The 26,517-nt window shown below is 44.8% G+C and overlaps 10 protein-coding genes across 10 annotated transcripts; 7 read left to right on the top strand and 3 right to left on the bottom strand. All coding sequences in view use genetic code 12, as the record gives it.

Annotated features, from left to right (window-relative positions):
• Nucleotides 1-175: 175 nt before the first annotated feature.
• On the top strand, nucleotides 176-658 carry CJI96_0004796 (monothiol glutaredoxin GRX5; the record flags this gene model as incomplete). Its single annotated transcript, XM_029037446.2, has 1 exon — nucleotides 176-658. One exon carries the CDS (start codon nucleotides 176-178, stop codon nucleotides 656-658), a length of 483 nt encoding a protein of 160 aa, XP_028888502.2.
• A 169-nt stretch (nucleotides 659-827) lies between these two features.
• CJI96_0004795 (uncharacterized protein) lies at nucleotides 828-3,281 on the bottom strand (the record flags this gene model as incomplete). Its single annotated transcript, XM_029037447.2, has 2 exons — nucleotides 828-2,738; nucleotides 3,267-3,281. 2 exons carry the CDS (start codon nucleotides 3,279-3,281, stop codon nucleotides 828-830), a joined length of 1,926 nt encoding a protein of 641 aa, XP_028888503.1.
• Nucleotides 3,282-5,236: 1,955 nt separating this feature from the next.
• On the top strand, nucleotides 5,237-9,922 carry CJI96_0004794 (uncharacterized protein; the record flags this gene model as incomplete). Its single annotated transcript, XM_029037448.2, has 1 exon — nucleotides 5,237-9,922. The coding sequence occupies one exon, from the start codon at nucleotides 5,237-5,239 to the stop codon at nucleotides 9,920-9,922; it is 4,686 nt and encodes a 1,561-aa protein (XP_028888504.2).
• A 380-nt stretch (nucleotides 9,923-10,302) lies between these two features.
• Nucleotides 10,303-10,661, top strand: CJI96_0004793 (uncharacterized protein; the record flags this gene model as incomplete). Its single annotated transcript, XM_029037449.2, has 2 exons — nucleotides 10,303-10,308; nucleotides 10,362-10,661. 2 exons carry the CDS (start codon nucleotides 10,303-10,305, stop codon nucleotides 10,659-10,661), a joined length of 306 nt encoding a protein of 101 aa, XP_028888505.1.
• Nucleotides 10,662-10,980: 319 nt separating this feature from the next.
• CJI96_0004792 (ATP-dependent 5'-3' DNA helicase HCS1) lies at nucleotides 10,981-13,158 on the top strand (the record flags this gene model as incomplete). Its single annotated transcript, XM_029037450.2, has 1 exon — nucleotides 10,981-13,158. One exon carries the CDS (start codon nucleotides 10,981-10,983, stop codon nucleotides 13,156-13,158), a length of 2,178 nt encoding a protein of 725 aa, XP_028888506.2.
• Nucleotides 13,159-13,928: 770 nt separating this feature from the next.
• CJI96_0004791 (CAP domain-containing protein) lies at nucleotides 13,929-14,648 on the top strand (the record flags this gene model as incomplete). The annotated part of the gene is made up of 1 exon (XM_029037451.2): nucleotides 13,929-14,648. One exon carries the CDS (start codon nucleotides 13,929-13,931, stop codon nucleotides 14,646-14,648), a length of 720 nt encoding a protein of 239 aa, XP_028888507.1.
• A 1,730-nt stretch (nucleotides 14,649-16,378) lies between these two features.
• PUT3 (Put3p) lies at nucleotides 16,379-19,381 on the top strand (the record flags this gene model as incomplete). The annotated part of the gene is made up of 1 exon (XM_029037452.2): nucleotides 16,379-19,381. One exon carries the CDS (start codon nucleotides 16,379-16,381, stop codon nucleotides 19,379-19,381), a length of 3,003 nt encoding a protein of 1,000 aa, XP_028888508.1.
• A 152-nt stretch (nucleotides 19,382-19,533) lies between these two features.
• CJI96_0004789 (uncharacterized protein) lies at nucleotides 19,534-20,487 on the bottom strand (the record flags this gene model as incomplete). Its single annotated transcript, XM_029037453.1, has 1 exon — nucleotides 19,534-20,487. One exon carries the CDS (start codon nucleotides 20,485-20,487, stop codon nucleotides 19,534-19,536), a length of 954 nt encoding a protein of 317 aa, XP_028888509.1.
• Nucleotides 20,488-21,130: 643 nt separating this feature from the next.
• CJI96_0004788 (uncharacterized protein) lies at nucleotides 21,131-22,120 on the bottom strand (the record flags this gene model as incomplete). The annotated part of the gene is made up of 1 exon (XM_029037454.2): nucleotides 21,131-22,120. The coding sequence occupies one exon, from the start codon at nucleotides 22,118-22,120 to the stop codon at nucleotides 21,131-21,133; it is 990 nt and encodes a 329-aa protein (XP_028888510.2).
• Nucleotides 22,121-24,005: 1,885 nt separating this feature from the next.
• Nucleotides 24,006-26,468, top strand: CJI96_0004787 (uncharacterized protein; the record flags this gene model as incomplete). The annotated part of the gene is made up of 1 exon (XM_029037455.2): nucleotides 24,006-26,468. One exon carries the CDS (start codon nucleotides 24,006-24,008, stop codon nucleotides 26,466-26,468), a length of 2,463 nt encoding a protein of 820 aa, XP_028888511.1.
• Between the last annotated feature and the right edge of the window lie 49 nt (nucleotides 26,469-26,517).

Below are 26,517 nucleotides of genomic sequence, written 5' to 3'. Positions count from 1 at the left end.
GTAGTAAAAGTGCACACCCATTTATTCTTCGATCAATTCAGTTGCTTACAAATTTCTAATTAACTGGTCATGGGCTTTGGACCACTTGCGGCCTGCACATACACGGATGCCTCAAACGAATTAGATCTTGCTTATTAAATCTACTGTTTAACAATCATTCTCTTCCATTTCATCCATGTTTAGAACTGTTTTTCAGGCAGCCAGGCTTCATGCTGTCAAGCCTTTCCCTGCTAGAGTTGCCCTTGCTAGCCCTCGTTTTGCCAGGTTCATCTCCACAGAAATTAAAGACGCCATAGACAAGGCGGTGCTGAGCTCACCAGTGGTTTTGTTCATGAAGGGAACTCCTGAGTTCCCCCAGTGTGGCTTCTCTAGAGCAACGATCCAGATTTTGGGCCAGCAGGGCGTGGATCCTAACAAGTTTGCTGCTTACAATGTGTTGGAGGACCCGGAGTTGAGAGAAGGCATCAAGGAATACAGCCAGTGGCCTACGATTCCTCAGCTATATGTCAACAGTGAATTTGTTGGCGGGTGTGACATTGTCATGTCCATGGCCCAGAGCGGCGAGTTGGCCGATTTGTTGGAGCAGAACGAGTGCTTGGTGCCAGAAGAGGAAGAGGAACCGCTGGAGGCCAACGTCAAGCCTTCAGAGAGATCGTAATTGGATACATACACCCATCTGTACATATGAATCTTCACGTTCAATGAGATATATAATGCTAATGCGAACCCAACATGATCGGCTATCACCCAGGTAAAAAAGGGAGGTGTGATCAACCGTTTAAGAGATAAATATCGTAACAAAGCATAACAAATACAACCATGGCGGTTTAAGCTTGTCCACTTTTCACCGAGGACCGTCTTCTAAGCAAGTTCAGATCGTTAAGGTTCAACGTGAACTTGTAGTCACCATTCACGCCGCTGATGACGGATGACGATCGCGTAGCTGCGTCGTCATCGTTGTGCAGAAGCTTCGATGAGTCTGCAGATGATGTAGACAGAATAGAGAGGAGCTTCAAAGAGGATACCTTATCCTTCAACTCTCCGACGTCTTCATTTCCTTCTTCAACTTCGTCCTCCTCTTCGTCTTCTTCTTCGTCTTCTTCCTCGTCCTCGAAATCATCTTCCTCTACTACAGAGTCAAAGTCAACTGCATCTGAAGATAAGTTGTCCGAGTCTGAGTCTTCATCTTTGTCGAACACGAATTTAAAATTCACGTTGCCCATTGGATTGGGAGTCTTTGGCAAGCTGGATTTTCTGTGTGATTCCTTGCCTGACTCCGCATCGAATCTCACGTCTCTAGGGTCAACGCTTTCTTTAGGATCGAGCTGACGCTGATGCTGTGCCAACACTTTGAGATTGACGTGCGACATAGCTGGGTTATTAAAAACAGACTTGATGGCAGCGCCAGGGGTTTGAATACCACCAGGGGATTTGTGCCCACCGTTTGAAGCAGTGTCTGAGTTCTTATTGTCAACTTTGAGTGTTTCATCGTTGCTCTCTGCAGCACTAGATTCAGGGAAATAGCTAGAGGCCTCGAGAGAGACAACGTCAGCGAGCCATGGATGTTCGTATATCTCATCAAGTGTGATACGAGCTTCTGGATCAACCACAAGCATTTTTGAGATCAAGTCCTTTGCGCTGTCGCTGACTTCATCCCACCAAGGTTCTAAAAACACATAGTCAGCAGTGATGATTTTATGAGTGAGCACATCGTGATTATCATCGTAAAAGGGAGGGAAGCCGCAAAGCACAGTGTAGAGGAAGCAGCCAAGAGACCAGATGTCCACGGCTTTTGAATAAAAGTTGCTCTTTGAAGTTGAGCTCTTGAATCTTCTTTTCCTCTCTACGCCACAGTGTATCACCTCAGGTGCCGTGTAGCCAGCGGTGCCGCAAGGAGTCTTCAAGTTACTCTGCTTCTTACCCGTGGCGGCAGCCTCGTATCTCAATTGCTTGGCCAAACCGAAGTCCGCTAACTTGATAGTGCCGATACCGCCCCCGCCTACACCGGGCTTGAAAACACCTTCGTCTTTCTTGGAATCGTCGTCCGAAGCACGAAGAGCCTTCTTGGCCTCCAACTCGGAGCGGGCAACAAAAGGAATGCGATTGAAAAGAAGGTTTTCGGGCTTGATATCTCTGTGAACCACGTTGTTCTGATGCAAGAATCTGATAGCATTGAGAAGCTGGGAAAACACATGCTTGGCTAAATTTTCGGAGAAGTACGTGTACTCGATGATCTTATTGAAGATCTCACCACCATCGGAATACTCCAACACGAGGAAACAGTTTTCTTCCAGCTCAAAGGATTCAATCAACCTTAGTATATTGACGTGCCCTCCAGCATTGGTGAGCTTATTCATTATATTTATCTCGTTTTGAATATTGTTCAACTGCTTCTGGCTGAGGTTTGTCTTATTGATCACCTTGATGGCAACCTGCTCATTCAGATCGACCTTGTAGCCCTTGTAGACTGAAGAGAAGGCTCCTTCGCCTAAAAGCTGGCGCAACTGGTATTTTTTCGGCAAGTCCGGGTAGTTGGACAAGTTGAACATGGAGTCATCAGTATTTGAGGATGTGTCGGGCATGATCGGAACGGGCTCGGAAAAGGTGTTGTGTGACTGGAGTACCGGCAGTAAAGGTTCTTTTGGAATATTCAAGTTTGCCGTGGCAGGAGTTCTGAGGGGCTTGTTGCTGATGGCTTCGGACGGTTTGTGGGACTTGTCGAAGCGTTTTTTGATGCTCTATGGTGTTAGTTTGGAATGACGTAATGGATGCAAGGGAGCGCCCAAAATATGATGAACTTTAAGTAAGGAGCGTATAAGTTAAGGAATGGAGGATGAGTATGTGTCAAGAAACCGCTTTGGAAGATGTGGTTGGTTTGGTTTTTGGTGTAGGTGTTGCTTATGTGATCCTTTTATTTGGTTCAGAAAAAAGGCTCTTTATTGTATATAAGCCTTTACTGAGTGAGGAAGCTGTAGAAGAAAAAAGAAGAGGGTACACAAAAGCAACAAAAAAAAATGGTAAAAAAAAAGCGGAGTGCGAAACAAGGACCGGGGCTCGTAAATGGACAAAAAGTAACTGGACAAGGGTGGAAAACGCTAGGTAAACAAAAGTGTTTTGACAAATCATTGAAAGAAAATTTGCGTGTGATGGCGATTTCGGAAGCAATTTTTAAAGGCGTGTAAATTCATCGGTCTAATCGGGGATTCAATCGTTCTCACAAACATTCATCAAGTGAATAGAGTCACCTTGCTCGGAGTAGTACGTACCAGAAGTAGCGTCATGGGGGTCTGTGGCAGGCGCCGATATATAGAACAGACGACGAAGGGATAAAGTACAAAAGTACAAAAAAAATAAACCAAAAAATGAAAAGAAAAAGAAGAAAAGAAATGGAAAAAGTGAAAAAAATCCAAATCATCATCACTAAGTGGGCCTTGTTGTGTATTTATAATCGGCGGCCGGCAGCGGCAGGCGGCAGCGATCCCAGCGCAGAAAAAAAATCGGGGCCAAAAAAATAACACTTCTCCCCCCTCAAACTGACCGCGCACCCCAGAAGAAGCAGAGTTTCCAAACCGCGAGAGTGTGGGATTCTAGCAACACACACAATTTTACGAAAATTTCTGATTCTGAAACACAGCTCCTGAAAAACGTCTCGTTATGACCACGTAAACCTAAAAAAAATTTGCATTTTGTCTTTGGTGTATCTGGTTTCGTATACTTCTTTCAGTTGTCTCGGACTGACGTCACGGTGCGGCCCCCTCAGACCTTGAGACAAGACGCCAGCAGCGAGCAGGAAGAGAATGGTAAAAATAGCAGAAGCGGGACACATGGAGAATTGAGAAGCGAGCGATTTCAGAGAGATTGATGAATTCGCTCGTTGAAAACTTTTGTTGCTGGGTCTCTGCCGCAGGTAGTGGCTCTCGTGGTGGATTTACTAGAAAACTCGTGCCTAGTGATCTCGCGCTCAGATTCACTTTAGAGTTGAGCAAAAGAAAAGCGTGGATCAGAAAAGCTCGAGGATGAAGTGAAAAGTTTGAGATAAGAATCAGAGATCATCGTGTTGGCAGTGATAAGCTTTGCAACAAGGTTCGGGACGGTGGCTCCAGGAATGACCCCTTTGTTTGTTGGCCATGGCTTCTCTTACTCCTTTTTTCGCAGCCATCAGATAGCAGCACATTCCTGGCCTACAGCGCTGTGCTATAAGGGCTTAGCACGGGGAACACATAGCCCCTGGAAACAATCAGCAGCCGTGACAGAACCCTTTGAAGAAGCGACGATCGTGGTCAACGAAGAAAGAAAACAATAATAATAATAGAAAGAATAGTAATAATAATATAATATTAAACATCATTGTTGCGAGTGTGCTGGGTGTGACCGAAGAGCGGTGAAACACTTCGCATACATATTTCTACCGCCTCACTATCCACCTCACTATCTCTCTCACTAATTCTCTTTCGTCTACACTTTCCTCGCTGGCTATCACCCTACAGCCTCCGATTACTCCCCACACATAAACCACCGACGATGATTTCCATACGCCTGGTTTGAAAAATCAGCACTCTTTTATATACATTTTTTTTTTTTTTCTGATCATTATTATCATTTATACTTCTTCTTTTTTGCTAGAATCTGGCCTTGTTGTTGGCTTCTTTCTTCTCTCTAACGTTTTCTCTCTGCGCCTGTTTGGCACTCATGTTGAACCTGAGTGGGCCAACTTCTGCAGCGCTTTTCACTTGCTGTTTTAACCGCCCTGCGGCGTCCTTCGCCACACCTTTTGACTATGGTGGTCCCATTTTTGTCGCTTGCTACGTAGGGGAATTATGGTGGCGCTGAAGGGTCAAAATCGGTGACATTCGGATCCGTCGGCTCACTGACCGCTTTTTCGCTTCCGGTGGGTTTGGCTGTTTCCCAATTAGGGTATTCGATCTACACGATTTTTGCTTTTTTTTGTTGTTAACTGATTCCCCTCCTATGATGAAGCTTTTCAGCTTGTGTTTTGTTTTTAAATCTTTAATTACGTCATGGCTTCTCCCTCGTATTCTCCTATTTTCTTCGTTGATTGCGGGGTTGCCCCAGATCAGGGAAAAGCCTGCTCACGGGACCTACAGAACGTGTTAATCAAATCTTCAAGTTTATCACGTGAGCGATCACATGATACGCTTCCATCCAGATGCCCATCGCGGAGTACGATTTCTTCAAGTTTCAAGTTCTCCATAGAACTGTACCCTATCCACCTACTATGAGCAGCAGATCCAAACTGTCGATCTACTCGGCGGTCAATATAGATCTGGCGCTGCTTTCGGAGTTGCAAAATGTCGCCGAATTGGGTGTCTTCGACGATCTCTCGCCCCTCCTTACATTTATCCGCAAGGGCCTTCTTTTGAAAGTCCTTCTGAATTTTGCTCATTTCGTCTCTGTAACAGATATTCCAAAGATAGCTCAGACAACTTTAAGACTCGCCAAGGTGCTTGAAGTGGTCAATTTCATTTTGCATGAGGTCCCAGCTGACAGTGTCACTTCATCCCAGGCAAAAGCTAAGCTTGAGTTACTCGAGGAGAAGGACAAAATCACCGAATTCTACGCTGAGATAATAAGAAATAATCTTAAGTCATTCTACAAAATATTCTCGCTCAGAAAACCGTCAGCAATCAATCCTAGTCTTAGGATACTTATTTCCCTCGTTCACTTCAAAAACCACGCTCTCTTTGCAGATCTTACAGACTCGTTTGACTTCAACCATTCCTCGCTTATGAAGCTTCTTATACCAACAAAAGACGATTTTGAGAGAAAAATCATTATTGATAGGTCGATGCGGTTTCATTTTATGGACTTTTTATTGGCTGTGGCCGAGACAACATCCCCAATGCTTCGCAAAGCTCTATTGACAAACTTCAAAATCATGAACAACTTTTGGAAGTACATTGAGATGGACAAGTACGAAAAGCTTATCGCGGTCATAAACTTCATTGACAAATCGGTCTTGTCTGAACCTCTCCTTCGACGTGTTACCAAGTGTCAGATCTTGAATGAGAACTTTTTATTCAAGTTCAGCTCTCTCTTTGCATATGTGAAACCTGAGAATACTCGTGAAGGTGAAGATGATGACGACGAATTCGAAAGATTCAAATCATCTTTTACTGCCCTTATGAACACCTTGGTGACAGACCAGGACAAGGGTATTACCTTCCCCATCAATGAGTTCGGCTCTCCGATCACCGTTCATAATAAAGAGTTCAAAATCAATAACAAACTCATTTATACTCTCCTTACTGCATTGCGTCCTTGGGAGTCTTATAACCAACTACAGTATGTGATGACCATCCTCAACCATAACACAGAGTTGGTGCCGCCATACATGAACTGGATCGTTGCTAGCTCTGGAGGCTACCACGATCCTTCCTTGTCCTCATACTGGATTGGCCACACTTTGTTGTACAGTGAGATACTTAAATCGGAGGTACTTCCTGCGAAAGTTGATTATATCTCGTTACCTCCTTTGTCTTCCACGTCTCTTGCCGAGTGTCTTTCTTACACAAATGACTTGGTCAAGCAGCTTGCATTGCAGCTAATTTTGCTTATGCTTAATAAGCTCAAGAAGAACAAGGCTGGACAATCCCTCATAGACGCAGTATTGAGTAACTTGCCTTCCCAGGCGTCATACTTACCACTTCTTGCGCATGAAAATGACCTCATCAAATTTACAGCAACTACCATTGTTAGAACTTATGAGCGGTTGGCTCCTGCCTCATCATCAGCAGCTATAGTGGCCGCCGTGAAAGAGAGCTTGGCCAAGCTAGATTTAGACAAGTGCACCAAGAAAGATTTGGTCTTACTTGATAATTATCTCTCAATTCAGTCAAACAATGACTTGAAATGGTGGAGTAAGCTGCAAAATGGAAGATCATTTTTCACTTCCTTGCTTAAACTTTCCAAGATTGAGTTCCTTAGACCGAAGGCACTTGCAATCCTAATCAAGCTAACATCTTCAACGATCATTTTCAATGATTCCAACCTCATCGATTCGCCATTGTATGCGTTGATTGAAGCTACTTCGCTGGTCGTTACATCGTCTTCAGCCGACAAACTTTGGAACTGTTTAGATGAAACCATCTCTAGAGCCATCAAAACTCCTTACAAATACCTCGATAAGTCGCATTTGGAATATTCAGACTTGAGTGTCTTCTTCGTCGTCCTTTTAGACCAGTTCAAATTTATACCTGACTACGAAAAGGACAGTGTCCTTTTAAACTGGTTATCTCAATTCTTGACTGATTCCGTTATTTTAGGTGAGCCGGAAGGTGCTATGGAGAATATAATCAAGAGCAGTGAGATCCCGGTCAAACTCAAGCTTAGGTATGTCAAACCAAAGAATAATTTGACCAAAAAGTTTGATTTTGCACAGGAACTATACTGTTTCAACAAAGACATATCCAATAGTGTTGGTGACCAAAAAGTCTTCGATCATGTCTCGAAGCTTGGAAACTATCTCATGAGCTCAGGGTTATCTGATAAAGAGCTTTTCTCTTTTATCACTGACCCAAGACATTGGTTCTTCTACGAAGCATTCCTTTCAGAAATAAAAAGTGATACGCTTACTTTGGCAATCTCTTTAATGGCAGAGCTCTTCAAGCAGCTTGAGACCGATTTCACAAAATCTAAGCTCAACATTTTCTTGTATGGGCTAGCAACGAAGAAGACATCACCTGCAAATCAGAAACTTTTGTGTAAATTTTTGTGGATATTTGATGATGATCAGCTCGTGAAGATTTCCCAAACTCTCGATAATGAATATCTTGTTGTTGAGGCACTCAGAATAATTGCCGACAAAGAGCTTCAAGTGTCGCTTGATTTACTAGCATTGAGCAACATTGCACATCCCGACATCAAGTCTGTTCTCTCACGATTTGAGCCTTCAACTGAGCAATTGGAGGCGATCATACGAAAAAGGGAATTACATTACCTTCTTGAAAAAGCCAGTGGTCTGCTTGTGGCACAGTTCATTCATGACAGCGATGTTGAAGACGATCTCTTGTACAGAATAGCTTCCGCATCTAAAGAGACTATCCTAAAATTCCAAGCTCGAGTATCGAAGCTTGCAATGAGCATGCGAAACAGAGATTGGTCCATTAAAATTTTCACATTATGTCCTGAAATATTCGATCAGGATGAAATCCTAAGGCTTTTGCTCCTGGAATTCGAGGGGGAGACCAAATTAGGATTCTCTAATGACTTCATCGATGCTGTTGCAGCTATAGCAAAATCCAGCATTGCCGCTGTTCGAAAGCAACTCGACAGATTTACCGTCTGGTTCCACAAATGTATGCTCTACATCACGAAGAAACTCGCTGAAACGCTAACCTTGTCATCGACTTTTGCGAGATTTCTTAGGTCTGTTGAGGGTCTCTTGGAGGTTCTTGAGCACCCGTGGCGCATGTGTCCGGCCGCTATTCTCAATGCTCAGCTCGAAGTAATTCTTCTTCATGAAAAGTGGGTTCAGTTGGAAGAATGTACCAGATATGCAAACAAATTGCTATTCTGTTCAGAGTCAAGTGGGGTACTTGGTGATAAGTTGCTACAAATCTATATCAATAATCATCTGAACCCATTGAAGAAGCTTCCACAGAACACTGATGCTGCTTTGCGATTCCAGAGCGCCTTGTTGCTCCACAGGCTATTTCAGTACAACATTAAGAAAGCTTCATTAGAAGCAATCACCGATCAAATTTTGGAAATGTACCTCGGTTCCACAAGAGCTGAAGACTTGCTCTTGAAAGATGTATTGAAACTGATTGAAAAGAAAACATCAAAGAGCTGGGTCGGCAAGGTAACAAGTTGGGACTTTTCCGAGAATCTTACTCAAAGCGAAGTTGAACTAGTTGGCGAAGAGAGGTTGATTATCAGGGACAAGACATCAATGGTTGTAGCATTGAAGAAGGCTTTTGTGAAAAACACTATCGCAGCGCCAATTAGGCCAGTCGACATCCCCGATCTGAGGAAGTTTTCGGACTATGTGAACCTTTATAATAATTGTTTCCAAGGTCCCTATAAGCACACCGAATATGATGCAGAGTTCCTCATGTTAGTCATCTTAAACAATGAGGAATTGATGATAGAGCAGGAGGGCTCAGTCTCCTTCAGTTTGAAGAGGCTCATTGAAACAAAAATATTTCACATCTTTGTGTTGAATTTGTCCAATCCTAAGCTCAGAGATGTGTCCAGAATCGTCTTGAATGGTATGTGCAAATTCATTCAGAAGCAGGATAATGGCTATAGAGACAAGAACATCTTGTTGATATACTTGTCAAGTATCTTGCACACTTTACGAGTAGCAGATCATCAAACGCCGCTTGTGTGGTACATTGTCGGATCATTTGCCGAGATCATCATCAACCCTAGTCATTTCCTTTACGAACGTGTGATACGATTCATTTTGACTACGCCCGTTTATAAAGCTTTCGAAATCCCTCTCTTCCATGTCATCTCGAACGGGACCTCAAACGATGATCTTGAAGAAGACAATTACTACAAGCAGATTGCCTGGTTGATTGAAGCCTTCATCGAAGGTACGAAGAATGAGGAAGATCTCAGTGCTCTTCGGCTTAAAGGTGCCGTCGAGTGGGCGCTTAATCTCTCGAACGCCAAATACGTTACTGGTCATTTGCGCCATAGAATATACCGCTTCATTTACCGAATTCAGAGTGTCTGTCGTGAAGGAGGAGACATGTTAATCACAAAATTCGCAGGGCTATCTTCTTTGGAGGCCAACAAACTAGCGTTACCAAAGTCTTTCTCTGGCGAACAGTTAGCTCTCAATATCGACCAGCTCGGCGTCAGATTTGGAATCCTCTCCCAAACCAAGCGCCTTCGTGAATGGGCCTCGGATGATCAAATCAGAGCAGTGAAGAGAATACGCACCCAGAATTAGCATCCCATAGCATTAATAATAGCATGATTGCAAGATAAAAGTGTAATGAAAATGAAGGTCAGTAGTAGGCAATAAGAAATCTTATCCTCTACTCGGATAAAACTAAAGAATTGTGTATTCAGCTGAGATACTCCTCCTTTCATGATGTGTGAATTACGTGGATGCGATACACTTATAGTAAAGCAAACACCATGCTGATTCGAAACTCTAAATGAGAACTAAGATGAGCTTCTCACAAGACTCAGATAACCTACATCATTCGAATCGTTCATTGCATAATCCATATCTTTCTTTAACCGCATAGCCTCTGGTTGTGCATACACCCACGTTTCTTATCACAGCTCCTCTCAAAAAACCTACTATTCTTTCTTTATCCCCTTATGTCTGTATGTACAAAACAAAGAATTCCCTGACTTAAAAGTCATCCACTAACAATCAGCTCGGTAAACTTACACATTACGGCGTCGATTTGGTACTCATTTCCATCATTTTGGCCGGTATCCATCGCAACACAGGTCTTGTGTTCGATACTTCCCACTTTAGTTCTGTGGATGTGCGCAACTGGTTCGGCAAGTACTTGGCGTTTGGCGAAATGTGCTACGATAGAACTGTTTCTCTATTAAGAGTCAGTGGCTACTTCAGACAGAGAAACTTGGTTGTGGACAATCTTCTAGACAAGGGCAAGAGCTACTTGAAGAAGCAGACCGGCCGCGATCTTGATGACTTCAAGAACATGTAAGGAACGCTTCTGTTTTTTTTTATCCGGTTGAAGTCTTCCTGTTGATGCCATTGTGTGGTTGGGATTTCGTCACGTGACTCGTAGTCACGTTTTACCACCTTGGGGTCGATCTGCCTTGTCTCCTTACTAGTGTGATCCTTCTTGTATTCAATGTATGTATAGATCTTTCATTGGGCTCTGCCTCGACCACCAGCTCAGTCCTATCAGTAAGATCGTAAATCAACATTTGCCCTTTATATTGCAAAGTATCAAGATGCATTGATCACATCCAATTGCAATATGCTGATCATGAAAAACTGATACTGACATCCAACGTAAAATGCTTCTCCAAGAAAAGCTAGCCCAAGAGTTCACCAACGCCATCAATTTGGAGTTGCAGTGTGACAATGTCCTCACAGACTCGTACCTTCTGAAATATACCCTGAAGAAACTCTCGTTATTTGGGCTTGCCATCATCAACTTGACCATGACCAACATGAGATCAGGCATCGGCGGTAAGTCTCTAATTGAGCTCAGTTTGGATCCTGCTGTATCTCAGCCTGATGAAGAGATCAAGGCTGGCACCATACGAGTAGGTGACATAGTGCAATTGAACAGGATGAAGAACGCAGCAGCGAAGGACGCTGACGCTGAGTCGACAGCTTTGGAAGGAGTAGTGAGCAGACTAAGTGCAACCTCAGTGACGGTGTCCGTGGAAGAAGATTCCTCTGACGACAAGCTTCTCAACTTGTATAACAACACAGGTAATGACAATGTGCGGATGGCTATCATTAAATTGACCAACTACGTCACGTATAAGAGAATGCTTCAGGCGATGAAACGGTTGGAAACATTAAGTGAGCTGAATAAGAATGAGGTTTTGAAAATTCTACTAGGAGAGGCTTCGTTCATTCCAAGGCCCATGCCTAAGACAAAAACCTCCTTCTTTGATAAGTTGCTCAATGATTCCCAGAGAAAAGCTATTGACTTTGCGATTCACAAGTCTCCGGTTACCATCATCCACGGGCCCCCTGGCACAGGTAAGACGTATACTCTCATTGAGCTTATCAAGCAGTTGACATTCAATCACGGAGAACGAGTATTGGTATGCGGTGCTTCGAACATTTCCGTAGACAACATTCTTGAGAGGCTATCTCCAGTATTCACTGCTGAAGTTGAAGGCTCCACCAAGAAGCCCCGCAGAAAAGCTGCTAAGGCATCTTTGAATCCGGAACACCTAATCAGAATTGGGCACCCAGCGAGACTTCTTGAAGCCAACTACAAGCATTCGTTGGATGTGCTTCTGAAGTCGCTGGCACTGGCAAGCAGTGAGGCAGGAGAGCAAAGAGCTATATTGAGAGACGTAGAGAAGGACATAGCGTCGACACTTTCCCAAATAAAAAAGTGCAAAAGGTACGGCGAGCGGAAAGCACTATGGGGAGACATCAAGAGCCTTCGAAAGGAGCTCAGAACGAGGGAACAAAAAATAATTCTGGATTTGCTACGCAACGCCCGGGTTATCTTAGCAACGTTGCATGGATCAGGATCCAACGAGCTATTCAATATCTACAAGAGCGGAGAATACGGTATGGACAACCCCTTTTTCGATACAATTGTCATCGACGAGGTATCGCAGTCTCTTGAGCCGCAGTGCTGGATAGCTCTTGCAACACATGTTGGGTTTAAGCGGTTGGTGATTGCAGGCGACAACTTGCAGCTTCCTGCAACGGTCAAGTCAAAGGAGGAAGCCGACAAGATTCGAGCCTCGAAGCTGCTGGAGCCGCTTGCAGATCTCGAGTATACCCTATTTGATCGTCTTGTCAAAGAGCATGGAGGCGAAGCGTACAAGAAGTTGTTGGACGTACAGTACCGAATGAACACCGAGATCATGGAATTCCCATCCAATACACTTTACGGCGGGAAACTCAAGGCGGCAGACTCGTGCAAAGATATCATATTAGCCGATCTCAAGGCTGTGGAGGAGACTGAGGACACTTCGATTCCATGCGTTTGGTACGATACTCAAGGAGGCGACTTCCCTGAAAGAGTTGAAGATGAGGAGGACATTAACAACGTGCTTGCCTCAAGTGGGTCCAAGTACAACGATATGGAGGCGAGTGTAGCTGTCCAGCACATTGCCAAACTAGTAGAGGCAGGCGTGCAGCCCGAGCAGATAGGAGTGATTTCGCCGTATAGTGCCCAAGTGGCGGTGTTGAAAAAAGCGATCCAGAGAGAGATGGAAATTACTGGGGTGGAGGTCTCGACCATCGACGGCTTTCAAGGGCGAGAGAAGGAGGCTATAGTTGTTTCGCTCGTTCGGTCAAACGACGAGCGAGAAATCGGTTTTCTAAGCGACAGGAGACGGCTCAATGTGGCCATGACGAGACCCAAGCGACATCTCTGTGTGATTGGCGACATGGAGACTCTAGAACGCAGTGGCGAGCGATTTCTCTGTGATTGGGTGAGGCACGTTGACGACAAGTACGAGGTGAGGTATGTGGATGCCGTTGGGCTCTGAAGAAAATGAGGCGATGTGGGAGAGCCATCTCAGACGAAAGGAGTAAATGGGTTGCAGCCGCTGGTGCAAGTGATACGTCCCACGAGGCGTAGAAGAGCAGAAACGGAGTGGGCTCCGCAGGGATTGACGAGAACAATGGAACTGACAAAAAACAACCATTGTCAACATCGGGCAAAAACAAGGAACATCGAGAGATTTTTCACAGGAACAACGGTATTCTAGATCTCTGGATGTTGCCTCATTCAGGGTTAGTGCAACTGGCTGCGAACAAACGATCCAAGCCATGAGTTATGTTCCTGCATGTGTGCCAGGAGAAATCGAGAACTTTTCGGTTTGGTGGTGTTGACGACTCCTTTAAACGCGACGCGAGCACGCCTATGTGCAGGCAGTGTGTTTCCACTGGCAACGCATTAGGTTGGTATGCAGATTCGCGTTGTTTGCAACCACTCAATTCGGCATTCTAGTGCTAGACAAGGAGGGAGCAAAGTGGCCAGTTGCCGAGTCGAAAGGGACAAAAAAGTAAGATTAGTGCACTTTTTGGCTTAGTCGAAGAGCCATTGACGGTTTTTTCCCTTTTTCTTTCTTTTTTCCAAGCTTCTCTTGAGTATAAAGTGCCGGGTTTTCTCTCGGTTTTTCACCCCAAGACAAAAACACGAAAACACCTGTCTGCCGGCTCTTTGTGTCCTTTCCTTGATAAACAGCCGATTTTCTCACATTGCACTGATCGTTGCTTTTCTTCTCCCATCAACAACTTTCCTTAACAAATCATCATGAAGTTCTCTCTTTCAGTGGCCTTGTCCCTCGCTGCCGTTGCTCTGGCCAAGACCTTCTACGAGACAAACACTCATTTCATTACCGTTGATGCTGACGGCAACATCGTTGGCGGCCAGCCTCCAGCCTCTTCTGCTGAAGCTGACGCTGAACCTTCTCCTCAAGCCAACAACCAGTTCCAACAGGAGCCTCAGGTGACCCAGGCTTTTGTCACATCGTCGGGCTTGGGCTCCACCACCTCCAGCCCCCCAGCTCAGTCCCCTTCTTCGTCATCCTCGGCTCCTTCTTCTTCTGCCGGCGGTGACAATGTGTCTGGCTTCGACAAGCAAATCTTGGATGCCCACAACTCCAAGAGAGCCAAGCACTCTGCTCCTGCGTTGTCTTGGTCCGACGAACTCGCCAGCTACGCCCAGAACATGGCTGACAAGTACACGTGTGGGTCTAGCTTGCAGCACTCTGGCGGCAAGTACGGTGAGAACTTGGCTGTTGGCTATGACGGTGCCGAAGGCACTGTCAAGGCATGGTATGACGAAGGCTCGAACTACGACTACTCAAGCGCGTCTTCTTTCAACCACTTCACCCAGGTGATCTGGAAGGGCTCCAAGCAGTTGGGCTGTGCCCAGAAGCAGTGTGACAATGGCGGGCCATACGTTGTTTGTGAGTACTATCCGGCAGGAAACATGATTGGGCAGGGCGAGCAGAACCTTGCGGCTAACTAGAGAGGGACGGACAATAGGAAAATAGTAAAATGAACGAGATGGATTATATATTGTAGGTATCAAACCGATGGCACTGGATATTTGTAGCTAAGGAACAGGGATGTTAGATGTGCAAGAGTGGAACGGCTCAACGTTTGCCATGTTGCATCGGTGGGATGCCAGAGAAGTAATCCTAGACAGGGCTGAGGCGATTAAGTTTTGAACCAGCAATTTCAGTTTTGGTTTGAGTCTTCATTTGGTCCGACTTTTTTCATAGCCTTTAAGGAGTTACCGTCAAGAAATTAGGCTGTTCATGAATTATGCATGTATTTTCGCAGTCAAGGCGAATATTCTCTGGCAATTCACGAATGAGGCAATCAATCTAGATGATTCTGCTATAAAAGTGCTCGCTATTATTATCTTCATGCGACGACAAATTCTATTCTTACTTTATTCTGTTTGATAACGTCTGATAGAAAATAGCTTTGGTATCTCTAAAGAAGCGATGTGTAGAAGGCTCAACTGTGTGATAATCAGCCCAGAAGTTAACAAGACATCCAATGGCACTCTTCAACCTTCAGTTTAGCAACCACCTCAATATTTAGGTGGTTCACTTCCTGTAGCGTTTGAAGTCTCATCGTCAGAATCTCTCAGATACTCCTAAACACGTTAGTATGAATATATCAGCCCTGATTAGTACGTTTGAGGGAGCTCTCTTAAACCCCTGAGTTACTTAATGGCTCAAAGCTGAAGTCAGTAAGCTCACACATCATTGTCCAATCGTGCTGGTCTAGAATGTGACGTTATCAGAAGTTTTTCACAACCTCTTGCAGCCATACATCCATGCGTTCAAAGACCAAATGGAAGCACAAATCAACGACTGCCGAGTTTCTTACAATTTGAAAAGTTTCAATAATTGTTCTGCACTCTTGGCAGTGAAGTCGTCTCTTCATTACTTCAAATGTTGAATTAAATGGACGCTCCTCGGAATCATAAGAGCATAGTGTACTGTCTATAAACCTTTTTATAGCCATTACGGGCCATCGAGATCCACAGTTCGAGGATCTCTACAAAAAACAAAAAAAAAAGAAAATACCAAAGACAAAAACATGAGCCTTCAACGGTGTGACTCAAAAAAAAATCAATGCCACGATAAACCATCGACTCGATTCATATCCCATCTTCTTCTCCCAACACCTATCGTCGGACTTTCGCGGGTGAAGGGCTCCGAAACCGGAACAATGGCCATTATCATATCCTTTGGAGGAAACTTGAAGAGAAAGCGAAGTATTTGAGGCCATGTCCCAAAAAACATAAGCAGTTCACATCCAAAGCATAAACATGATCAATTCCTGTAAAAATTAAGCATTACCTTTGCGTCCATCACTGTTCATCGCTTTCTGCATAAACGTTTAGATTTCGCAGCCAAACGTCTTCAAAATGCCACAATGACTCAGCCAAGACACCAACGACGTGAGGCACAACATACAAAAATCCAAACCCACACAATACATTCTACAGAAGAGCTCAAATTTTTTTTTTATGATTATTTTTTCTCCATCACCTCTCTATCTTTCCCTCACCGTTTTGAAACCTCTCCTTGGCGACCGTTATTTCTAGGGCGGCAGGTTCCTGCACATATCCTCCGCCCAGCCCAACCTGCTTTTCAATCACCTCTCCACATACATTCCATTCACACACTTACACACTTTACTAACTTCACCTTTACTGTCTTTATATATACCAGGTACATGAGTACCCTACCGAAGCATCTGCCTGCAGGACTACCGGCTCCTCATAACGACTCATTTCGGCCGTCGCCGCTGCCAGGGAACGGGAATGTGGATGATGAGCCTGAGCTCGAAAATGACTCAGATAAAGCTGGTGATTCGAAGGAGCCAAAGAAGAGAACCGCCAGAGCATGTATACGATGCCGTTTCCGCCACACAAGGTGCCCTGGTGGCCAGCCGTGTCTGAAGTGTCAGATGGCCAAGACGAAGTGTGAGTATGTCGAGTACGAGAAGAGGCTCGTGGTGTCGAGGAAGTATTTGTACAAGCTCCAGGAAGACATTGCCAGGTTGAAGAAGGAAAACGCTGCTTTAAGAAATACTATCAAGGAAACGCCACGGAAAGCAGAGTCGGAAGCAGCTTCTGTCCAGCATCTGGTTTCGCAGCTGTCTGATCCTGGAACGGGTCAGTTTGGTGGGAACTTTGGTTCAAACTACAATCAGCCTCAGCACATTGCAGAGATAAAAGAGGAAGATACCGACGCTGATCGCGGGCATGGTGGCACGGAGGTGATCAACCCGTCCTTGGACAAGTACGGCAGACTCATCCAGTCAAGAACCGGCGAGAAGCTTTATGTCGGCTCGTCATCAATGACGCTCTTTGGGCTTGAAATTCAGAACATGGCCCCTTCTTTTGAGCCTCCGTCCCTTCTACACCCAAACTCCATCAGCACCACTCCAGTAGACTCGCCCCAAAGCAACTTTGTCAGTCAGAGCTCCTTTCAGGATACAGCGACAAGCGAGGTCAGAAGACAAACGAAGATTCTAGAGAAGGAGGGAAATGCTTACAATATCACTTTGGCGAAAACAAACACTCGTCCTGGCCTTTCAGTGAACTTCACCCTCCCTTCGTATTCCTATGCCATTCTCCTTGTTGACACTTTCATCAGCTACAACGATGGCTGCTTCTACTTCTTCAACGAGGGACTCGTGAAACGTTTTCTTATGAATCTATATCTGGGCAACACAAGCGAGAATAAGAGAATAATCAAAAGAAACATTGCTCCTCGTGAGGGTCCCGCTGAAGATGAGAACACTATTAAGAAAGATACTGATAATGAGACCATCCTAGAAACAATATGGTTTTGCAAAATCCTTTTGATCTTTGCCGTGGGTGAAATGTACCTAGGCACAGACTCAGACACACACATGGAACGTTCCAAACAAGAGAGGATCAGCATGTTTGGCCAGAAAAAGAGCAAGAAAAAGGATCCAAGTAAGAGAAACACTCTACCTGGGTCAGGGTTCTTCTACCAGGCATCAGAACTATTCACCGGTCTTTTTGCCTCAGGGGCGATCGACAACATCACGAAAGACGGAGGTATAGAGGTAATTCTATTGTATGCATTTTATCTCCAGGTTGCTGATTGCACAATTGCATCATACTTTTACTTCGGTCTAGCATTGAGGTCAACACTTATCCTTGGATGGCATGTTGATGCCGACTCTGAAAATTTGAACAGATTCGAACTTGAGCATAGACGAAGAATCTGGTGGACGGTGTACATGTATGAACGAATGCTTTCGTCAAAAGCTGGCTTGCCATTGAGTTTTGCCGACGACAGTGTTTCTACAGAACTACCGTATGACTTCAAAATCGACCTCGACGACTTTCCTAGAGACGAAAATGATGTTAGAGGATATTATATCTTTCCTTCTGCAGAATATATCAATAATTGCGTCACAATCACCCAGATCAATGCCATCATTTTGTCGTCTTTATACACAAAGCAACCAACTGCCAATATCTTACCAGTGGTTTCAGATTTGGTCCAGCGTCTATTGAATTGGAAGCTGGCACTTCCGGACTTTTTGCAGGTGGACTTCTCAAAGGATGATGTCAAGATAACACGTCTCATTGTGAACTTAATGACAGAGTACTTCCAAGGTATGAACTTGGCAGTTCGTCCACTTCTATTCCATTTTGCAACAAAGAAACTTCGGGAGCTTCAAGTACAGAACTCCTCCAATAAGTATGTTGACTTGACAAAGTACTCGAAAAATGTTCTCACATTGCTTAACGCATCGTTTCAAGCTTCTATCAATACAATCAAGTCAATATGGGCACTCATGCCCCAGAATATGGTTGCTTTGTTTGGTTGGATGGACCGTGAGTACCTATTCACATCGGCTTCTACATTGATTTTGTTCAATGCTTCGTTCGGTGTACATGATGCTACAAGAGAACATCTAGACCATGCACTCACTCTTTTCACAAAAATGAAGAAACTTGGTAACTACCCTGCCGCACTCAGGCGAGCACAGCTCCTCAAATTGATCAGAGTTCTAGACTTCAATGGTGTCATGCAAGACCTATTGAACAAACACGACTACCGACAACTGGCAGGCTCCATGGATGGAGACGTCAACATGGATTCTGAGAATAACGCCTTCGGTGACACAATGTCCTTCATCAATCTTGGAAATGCAGCTGCTGTCCACATGAACCCACAAAACGTAGTGAAACCCCAGCCAGGAACTCAGGCACCGGAACCTCTTCGAGCAAGCTTGGACTACTTGCAATTCAATGGTCCTAATCCTTCATCTGGGTTAGCTGCTTCTCACAGACACACACCTACAATACCGGCTTCCGCAAATTTGACAACAGAGGCAGCATTTGACTTCAAAGAACAGAATGCAAACAACGCAGATTTCTATTCCAATGCGGACTTGGCTGGGATTGAAGGCTTGACGTATATTGATGAGGAGCAAAAGTTATGGAACGAGATTACGAACGAGGCGGTGTGGTTGCAATCTTCCTCGGGAATCCAAGGACATGCTCCTAAAGTAGATCACAGCTCAGTGACGGTCAACGATGACTTCGTGAACACCTTTAACTCGCGTACTCTACAAAAGGACATGGATACCGACATAAATCATGACAATCACACCACGGGAAACGGCAATCCATACGCCGGTGGTTACGGTGATATTATTAACCTGGAATTTCTGAGAGATTTGTTCTGATTGCCAAGTTGAACAAGATTATGTATAGATAATTTGCATATGTACCGAGTTACAATAAGTAGTACATTATTAGTAATACATTTTACCTGGGGGAGAATTCAAAATCCCCAGGGGGTGATAAATAGTACAGTAATTTCAATAGCGACGAAGGACTAGTAAAAATCCATCATGAAATCGTTTCCACCATCGCCACCTCCGTTTTGTTGTTGCTGAAGAATCTGTTGCGGGGATATCGACAGCATGTTCATAGGCATCCCATCGTTGTTATCATTGGCAAACAGCCCTGGGAAGACGCCGTCGTTCCCATTGGTATTCATATGATTACTGTTGTTATTGTTGTTGAAAGTGACAAAGTCATCCTTAGGAGGGCCCATGAAGGACTTGGATTGAGCCATATCCATTGCTTTTTGCCGCTGTTGGGATGAAGGCTTTGCGCCTGAGCCGGCTCTGTTTGCTTGAGATACTTCCGTATTTGAACGCATGGCGAACTGGTCATAGGGGCTTTGATGCTGAGGGAGTTGTTGTTGTTGCGGCTGCTGTTGCAGCTGTGGAGCTTGCAGTTGTTGCAGAAGGTTGGTAGACGGCATGGGCCGCTGTGGGTGCTGCTGTGGTTGTTGTGAAAGTTGTTGCATTTGCAGCTGCTGTTGCTGCAGAGGATGCTGGACCATACCGGGCCTTTGCATTTCTTGCTGCTGCTTCATCTGCTGCAACTTCACCTTCAAAAACTGCAACGCCTCGGGATATAGATCTTGAAGTCGCTTATATAGTTGGCGCAACTCGGGCAACTCTGCCGGCGCCGAAAGAATCACAGGAAACTGCAACCTGTTGGGCTGCTGTGCAGCCGCTTTGTTGTGGTAGGTATCGTTGATGTACAGCAAAACCGAGAGGTTGCACTGAAGTCTTCTGTTCAAGTTGGAGTACTGTTCCAACACCTGCTGCCTTCCCTGTGGAGCCAACAGCTGGAGTGCCTGAGGGTTGCTAAGAAAGGAGACGTACATCTGGTACGCTTTCTTCAAGAGCTGCACGTTGATCAATAAAAGGACGGTGATTCTGTCTCTGTCGATGTCGACCTGTCTTCTTCCAGAGACCATGGACGGAGCTTGCATGGTGGAGGTGGAGAGACAAGTTTTACTGGCTTTGCGTGAGAAGTTGGAGTTTTCAAGGGTGCTTGATGGAGGGTTCAAATGTTTACTGTGCGAGGAAAAATGCTGCATATGACGTGAGCCAGAGGCTCAAAATATGTCGTACACAAGCGGTGATGAAAAGGACTTCAAAAGAATATATAAAGAAAGCGTGAAAGATACTGAACAAAGGCTTCAATTCATTTGGATATGCTTGACTCTATTTCATCACGTTTGTGGCTTGGTGGAGCGTGTAAATCTCGTTGGGGGCCCCACGGCTGAATTTCGCAGCCAGTATTATACGTGAAGCGGTGGTGAAGCATGCAGAAGAAGACTCAAAAAATCGGGTTATGCAAACTCGTTGATACCGGAGTTTGTAGGCTTATGTTTTCAACATGATCGTTTTACAACTCTATTTGGAGCATCGGAAAAGGAGGCGGGTTGCCCGAGGAAGGCGTCTCGTTTGAAGTTGTTCCGAGACGCAGTCCACGCTCTCAGGGTTGTTAACTATGAGACTTCGTTCAGGCATCCGGAGGGACCATTGCAAAAAAAAAAAAAAAAAAAGAAAAAATGGTATGTATCATCTTTAACTATATGTATCTTACAGTCTCCTTCTTTCCTCTTTTGTCTACAACTTGGAAACCAACTCGGGAACGGCCTCGTTGAGGTCACCAACTAAGCCGATATCGGCCACATTGAAGATAGGCGCCTCTGGGTCCTTGTTGATGGCAACTACCGTCTTGGAGTCCTTCATTCCTGCAAGGTGTTGGATGGCACCGGAAACACCAACGGCCACATACAACTCTGGCGCAACAATCTTACCCGTCTGGCCTACCTGCAACGAGTTGTCGCAGAAGCCAGCATCCACGGCAGCTCTGGAGGCACCAATTGCAGCGTTGAGTTTCTCTGCGAGTGGGTTCATCAAGCTCTCAAATGTCTCTTTGTTCTTCAATCCACGCCCGCCGGAAACAACTCTCGACGCAGACCCCAACTCTGGTCTCTCCGACTGCACAAGTTCTTCACCCACGAACTCTGTTCTGTTTCCAGATTCTACGCTTTCAGAAATCTCTTCAATCGATGCATCATTTGAGAGCTCAGCTGGGGGAAATGCAGACGCTCTTACAGACGCAAGAATCACGCTGTCCTTGGACTTGACAGTGGCCAAGGCGTTTCCAGCGTAGATGGGTCTAACAAAGGTATCTTCACCTACAACCTTGATGATGTCAGAAACAGGCTGAACGTCAAGCAAAGCTGCCAAGCGAGGCAAGAAAGACTTGCCTACGGCAGAAGCTGGGGTGATGAAATGAGTGAAGCCGTTTTTGGTCACCACCTCTTTAAGCAAAGGAGCCACTTCTTCGGCAAGGTAGTGGTCGTATTTGGCGTCTTTCGCCACAAGCAACTTTGACAAACCGTCCACTTTGGCAGCAGAGTCCTTGCCCTTGTCGCCTTCAGGGCCCAAAACAATGCCAGTGACAGGCTTTCCAATCTCTTTGGCAGCAGAGATAGCTGATAACGAGGCGGGGGAAACTTTGCCGTTTGCAACCTCGATGAACGCAAGCGTGTCTAGTTTTGCAGCTGAGTAAGAGAAGAGCCTCTTCGAGGCAATTGCACGGAACATCAGGGGCAGGTGAGTTGGTGAGGAAGGTTTGAAGAATTGGAAGAATTGAGCACCATGATTCATGCAGTATGGAGGGGCCGGAAGAGTGGAAAAGTAATGCAAAGAGGTTGCCAAGGTTATAGTGGTAAGATTTAAAATTAGGTGAGAATTCAAACCGATAACTTCATTTTTTTCTTTTTCTTTTTTTTTTTTATTATTGCTTTCGAGTGTTGGGTGTAGAAGTGATTGGTGGTATGTGCGTGGTGATTGATGCCGGTTTCGGACAAATGAGACATGAGTACAGTGGATGGGAGGCTGACTACTTAAAGGACGTTAGCCTTGCTAATCTGATGTTTGTTTGTAAGATCGTTTAAACCCATCCTAGTGCTTTGTTTTTCAGGCTGCTCTTAGGAAACAAGGATTATGTAGTCATTGAGTCACGCTGAGGTTGGGGAAGAGGTTGCATAATGTAAGTCTAAATCAGCGTCCAGATATTCACTTCTTTCAACATGATGTCTAAACCCTGACTTTTTTTTTTTTGTAAGTCTGATATATATACCTATGCTCAAGTTACAAAGTCACCACGAGATGATGAAAGAGGAAATAACATAGGCAAATGGCCTCATTTGAATACAGTGCTGACTTTTAGCCTCGAGATGTTATATTTGTCTCTATACAATTAGTACATATGAAGTCTTTGATGGCAAAGTATCCAAATCATCACGATGGGATCAAACTGTACTATTAGGAGGACTCGAAGCTCTGAAAATTCATTGGGGAGGCCATGAGAAAGTGCAATGAATCTAAAAGATGCTTCTGACTTCTTAGAACTAACAAGGATGTTTCACTGATAAATCATTTTCCAGAATTCATCGGATCACCGAGGAGAGTGTCTGAGTACATTTCTTTCACGTATCCTCTGTTTCCCTGCTAAATGCTTCAATTTTTTTTTTTTACAAACAAAATTAAAGGAGAATAACTATGGAAATCCCTGAACGTGCCTTCAGTTCTGTTGTGAGATATCCTCAAAGAAGCAATGTCGTCCAGGGTAATTGTGGCTCACAAAGAGGCATACTATGCTACAAGCTTTAAAGGATAAAGTAAACGAGTTAGCTTACACCTATCGAACCCCCTATGGTTGTTATAAATAGAGTGGGTATCGGACTGACGCTACACCTAGACACCAAAACTAACCTTGTGGTTGATAAATACTAGCAGGTTGTGGGTCGTTGTCTCACATAGATCAAGGTTCACACTACTGACCTAGAAAAGGCACCAAATCTTAAAAAATAACGAGTCTAAAAAAATCAAGACGTCATGCACATCATCAATTCATCATTCTCGTTAGCCAGGGTTCTAACATGAAATGTGCATGTGTTACATTTTCACTTTCTTCGTATTACCTTTCCATGATTTCCTATTGGCGGTGCACCAACCAACACAAATTTCACCCCTCCAAGGCCCTGGAGAAGCAGTAATTCAACACAGTGTTTTTAGCTTCTTCTGCTTTCACGGGCTGCGCTTAAACCTCTTGAATCGTCTTCTTCACCACTTACCTAAACCAATAGACTATGTGCGGCTGAATTTCGCAACCACCAACCCTGCCAGTACCAGGTGTTAGCAAAAGCATAGTAAAGCCGAAGCATACTGCAGCCAAAGCCGAGTGAAACCAAAGCTTAGTGAAGTCAAAAATTGATTATCTCGATATTTTTTGTGTAGTATATGGAAGGGCCCTCAAGTATTCAACCAATAGAACCTCTGTAAATCCTGCTCTCTGGACCTTCATTGTACCTTCACTGCGTGATAATGCGCCCTGAACTTAAATGATTGATCTACATACCACAAGCTTCTAGATTTTTTTTGTTTTTTTTCACAGTACCCTCAAACCAGAAATTCACTACTCACCATGAAGAGCCCTTCGGGACGTGGCAGAGCGAATGTCAAGGAAAGAGAAGATCTTGAGCGCATTTCGTCTCCAAACGCCAGAATCGTTTCTGGACGCAGAGTCAACAGAGAGAAAGAGCCCTTGCTTCGACAAGGCGACTCAGAGCCCACCACTGCTTCCTGCTCCCATCTCAAACCCGGAAGAAGACCCATAGACGCAGAGATGCTCAGCTTACGGTCGCATCCAGGGGAATCCTCCTCTCTGATGGACCACTCATACAGCATAGATACACCACTCATGAGAGGTGGTGAAGGGCGCCTTAAGCACCAGGGGTCGCTGATTTCTGAGTATACGCCTGCTTTGAGACATCACCTGCCGCCATGGTCGGTTTTACTTCCCTACTACCTCCCGATCTTGTCGTGGGTGCATGAATATTCGTTATCTCACTTTGTGGGTGACCTAATAGGTGGTGTTTCGCTTGCGTCCTTTCAGATCCCTCTTGCGATCTCATACTCCATTTCGTTGGCAAAGCTGCCGATAACATGTGGTTTGTACTCGTTGGGTATTTCACCATTGATCTACTGTGTGTTTGGCTCGGTTCCCCAGATGATTGTGGGGCCCGAAGCTCCTATCTCGTTGATTGTGGGTCAAGCAGTCGAGCCGCTTTTGCATCATGCTAAGAAGAAGAACATCGACCCCGTGGTGTACATTTGTGCAATCACGTTGGTTAGTGGTGCTACCTTGCTTGGGTTTGGCATTGCTAGGTTTGGATTCCTAGATAACGTGCTTTGTGAAAGTCTCTTAAAAGGCTTCATCTGTGGTGTGGGCATTGTCATGGTGATAAATTCTTCCATATCGATGTTGGGTCTCAATGGGATCATGGAAGACGTTATCAAGGATAGTGATGATATGGACATTCACTCACCTTTTGATAAGGTGCGCTTTTTGATGTACCATTATCATGAATCCCACCCGTTGACTATGAGAGTCAGCTTCATCGCTTTTTTCATTGTCATCGCTTTACGCTACTCTAAGTCGCGTGCTTCAAAATCCCCCAGATGGAGATATACCATCTACATTCCAGAGATCTTGATTGTGGTGCTTGCGTCGACCATTCTCTGCTACAAGTATCGCTGGAATCACAGAGGCCTAGAGATTGTGGGCTCACTAGAAGATGTCACAGACCCTTTGAAATTATATCACCCATTCTCCAAGAAGATGTGGCCCTTGGTTCGTCACTTGGCCTCCTCGGGTTTCACTTGTGCCATGCTTGGCTTTTTTGAATCTACCACAGCATCCAAATCTCTTGGATCACGCTACGACTTACCCATCTCTTCGAATCGTGAATTGGTAGCGTTGGGAGCCATCAATGTCGCGGGTTCGTTTGTTGGTGCCTTGCCAGCATTTGGTGGTTATGGAAGATCCAAAGTGAACGCCATATCAGCAAAAACTACAGTCTCGGGAGCTATTATGGGAATCATAGCTTTGTGTACTGTAGGTTCCGTTCTAGAATATCTTCACTATATTCCTAAGAGCACCTTGAGTGTTGTCACTGCAGCTATTGGTATCTCTCTCATTACAGAAACGCCACAAGAACTTTACTTTCACTGGATCAGTAAAGGTTATGACGAACTTATCACATTTTTCATAACCGTATTGACAACATTGTTCTTCTCCATGGAAGCCGGCATTGCGGTTGGCTTGATCTACTCCTTACTCAGAGTAATCAGAAACTCCGCAGAGTCCCGTATCCAAATTTTAGGACGTGTTCCTGGAACTAACACGTTTCTTGATGCCGACCTTCATCTGCAAGCTTACGAGGAAGGCATCGAGGAGTATACCGATGATCAGAGCAAGGGTATTCCCCAACTCAATTTGTTCACAGACAATTTCAGACCACTCAACTATCAGGCTCTTGAAGAAATTGAAGGTTGCTTGATAATCAGGATCCCAGAGCCCTTGACGTTTACGAATGCCAGTGATCTTCGTGCTCGTTTAAAGCGAGTGGAAATGTACGGTTCTGTCAAAGCTCACCCTGCACTGAAACGAAGCAGAGACATGTCCATGACGAAATACATGATCTTTGATCTCGAAGACATGATCTACATAGATTCTTCTGCAGCCAATATTCTCAAGACCTGGCTTGTTGCCCACCAAAAGAAGGGGATCAAGTCCTTCTTTGTGAGAGTGACCAAAACTCCCAAGTTGAGAAAGAGACTTAAGAATACTGGCATCAAGGACATTCTTGCACAAGACCTTGAGTCAATACGGTACGGAGAAATACAAGAACGTGCCATGGCGCTCACTCAAACGCCAACTTTCGAAAGCAATGTGGAGGAATTCTCCATAAGCGAGAACGAAGCGGAAGAGATCAGACCGGTGACAGAGAAAGCAGGGTCACCTTACTTCGATCATATCAGATCAGCACTCAAGCTTATTGATGCCTATGAGCAATTAGAACAATCCAGTTTAGAAGGTGTTTAAAAAATGGCTGCAAAAAGTGTACACGTGATACAAGTTGATATTCCTCTAC

The sequence above is a fragment of the Candidozyma auris genome, chromosome 6 (genome assembly GCF_003013715.1).
Source record: "Candidozyma auris chromosome 6, complete sequence".
Lineage (NCBI taxonomy): Eukaryota > Fungi > Ascomycota > Pichiomycetes > Serinales > Metschnikowiaceae > Candidozyma > Candidozyma auris.
Note: the sequence above shows the minus strand (reverse complement) of the source record. Positions and strands in the feature narration are given on the sequence as shown.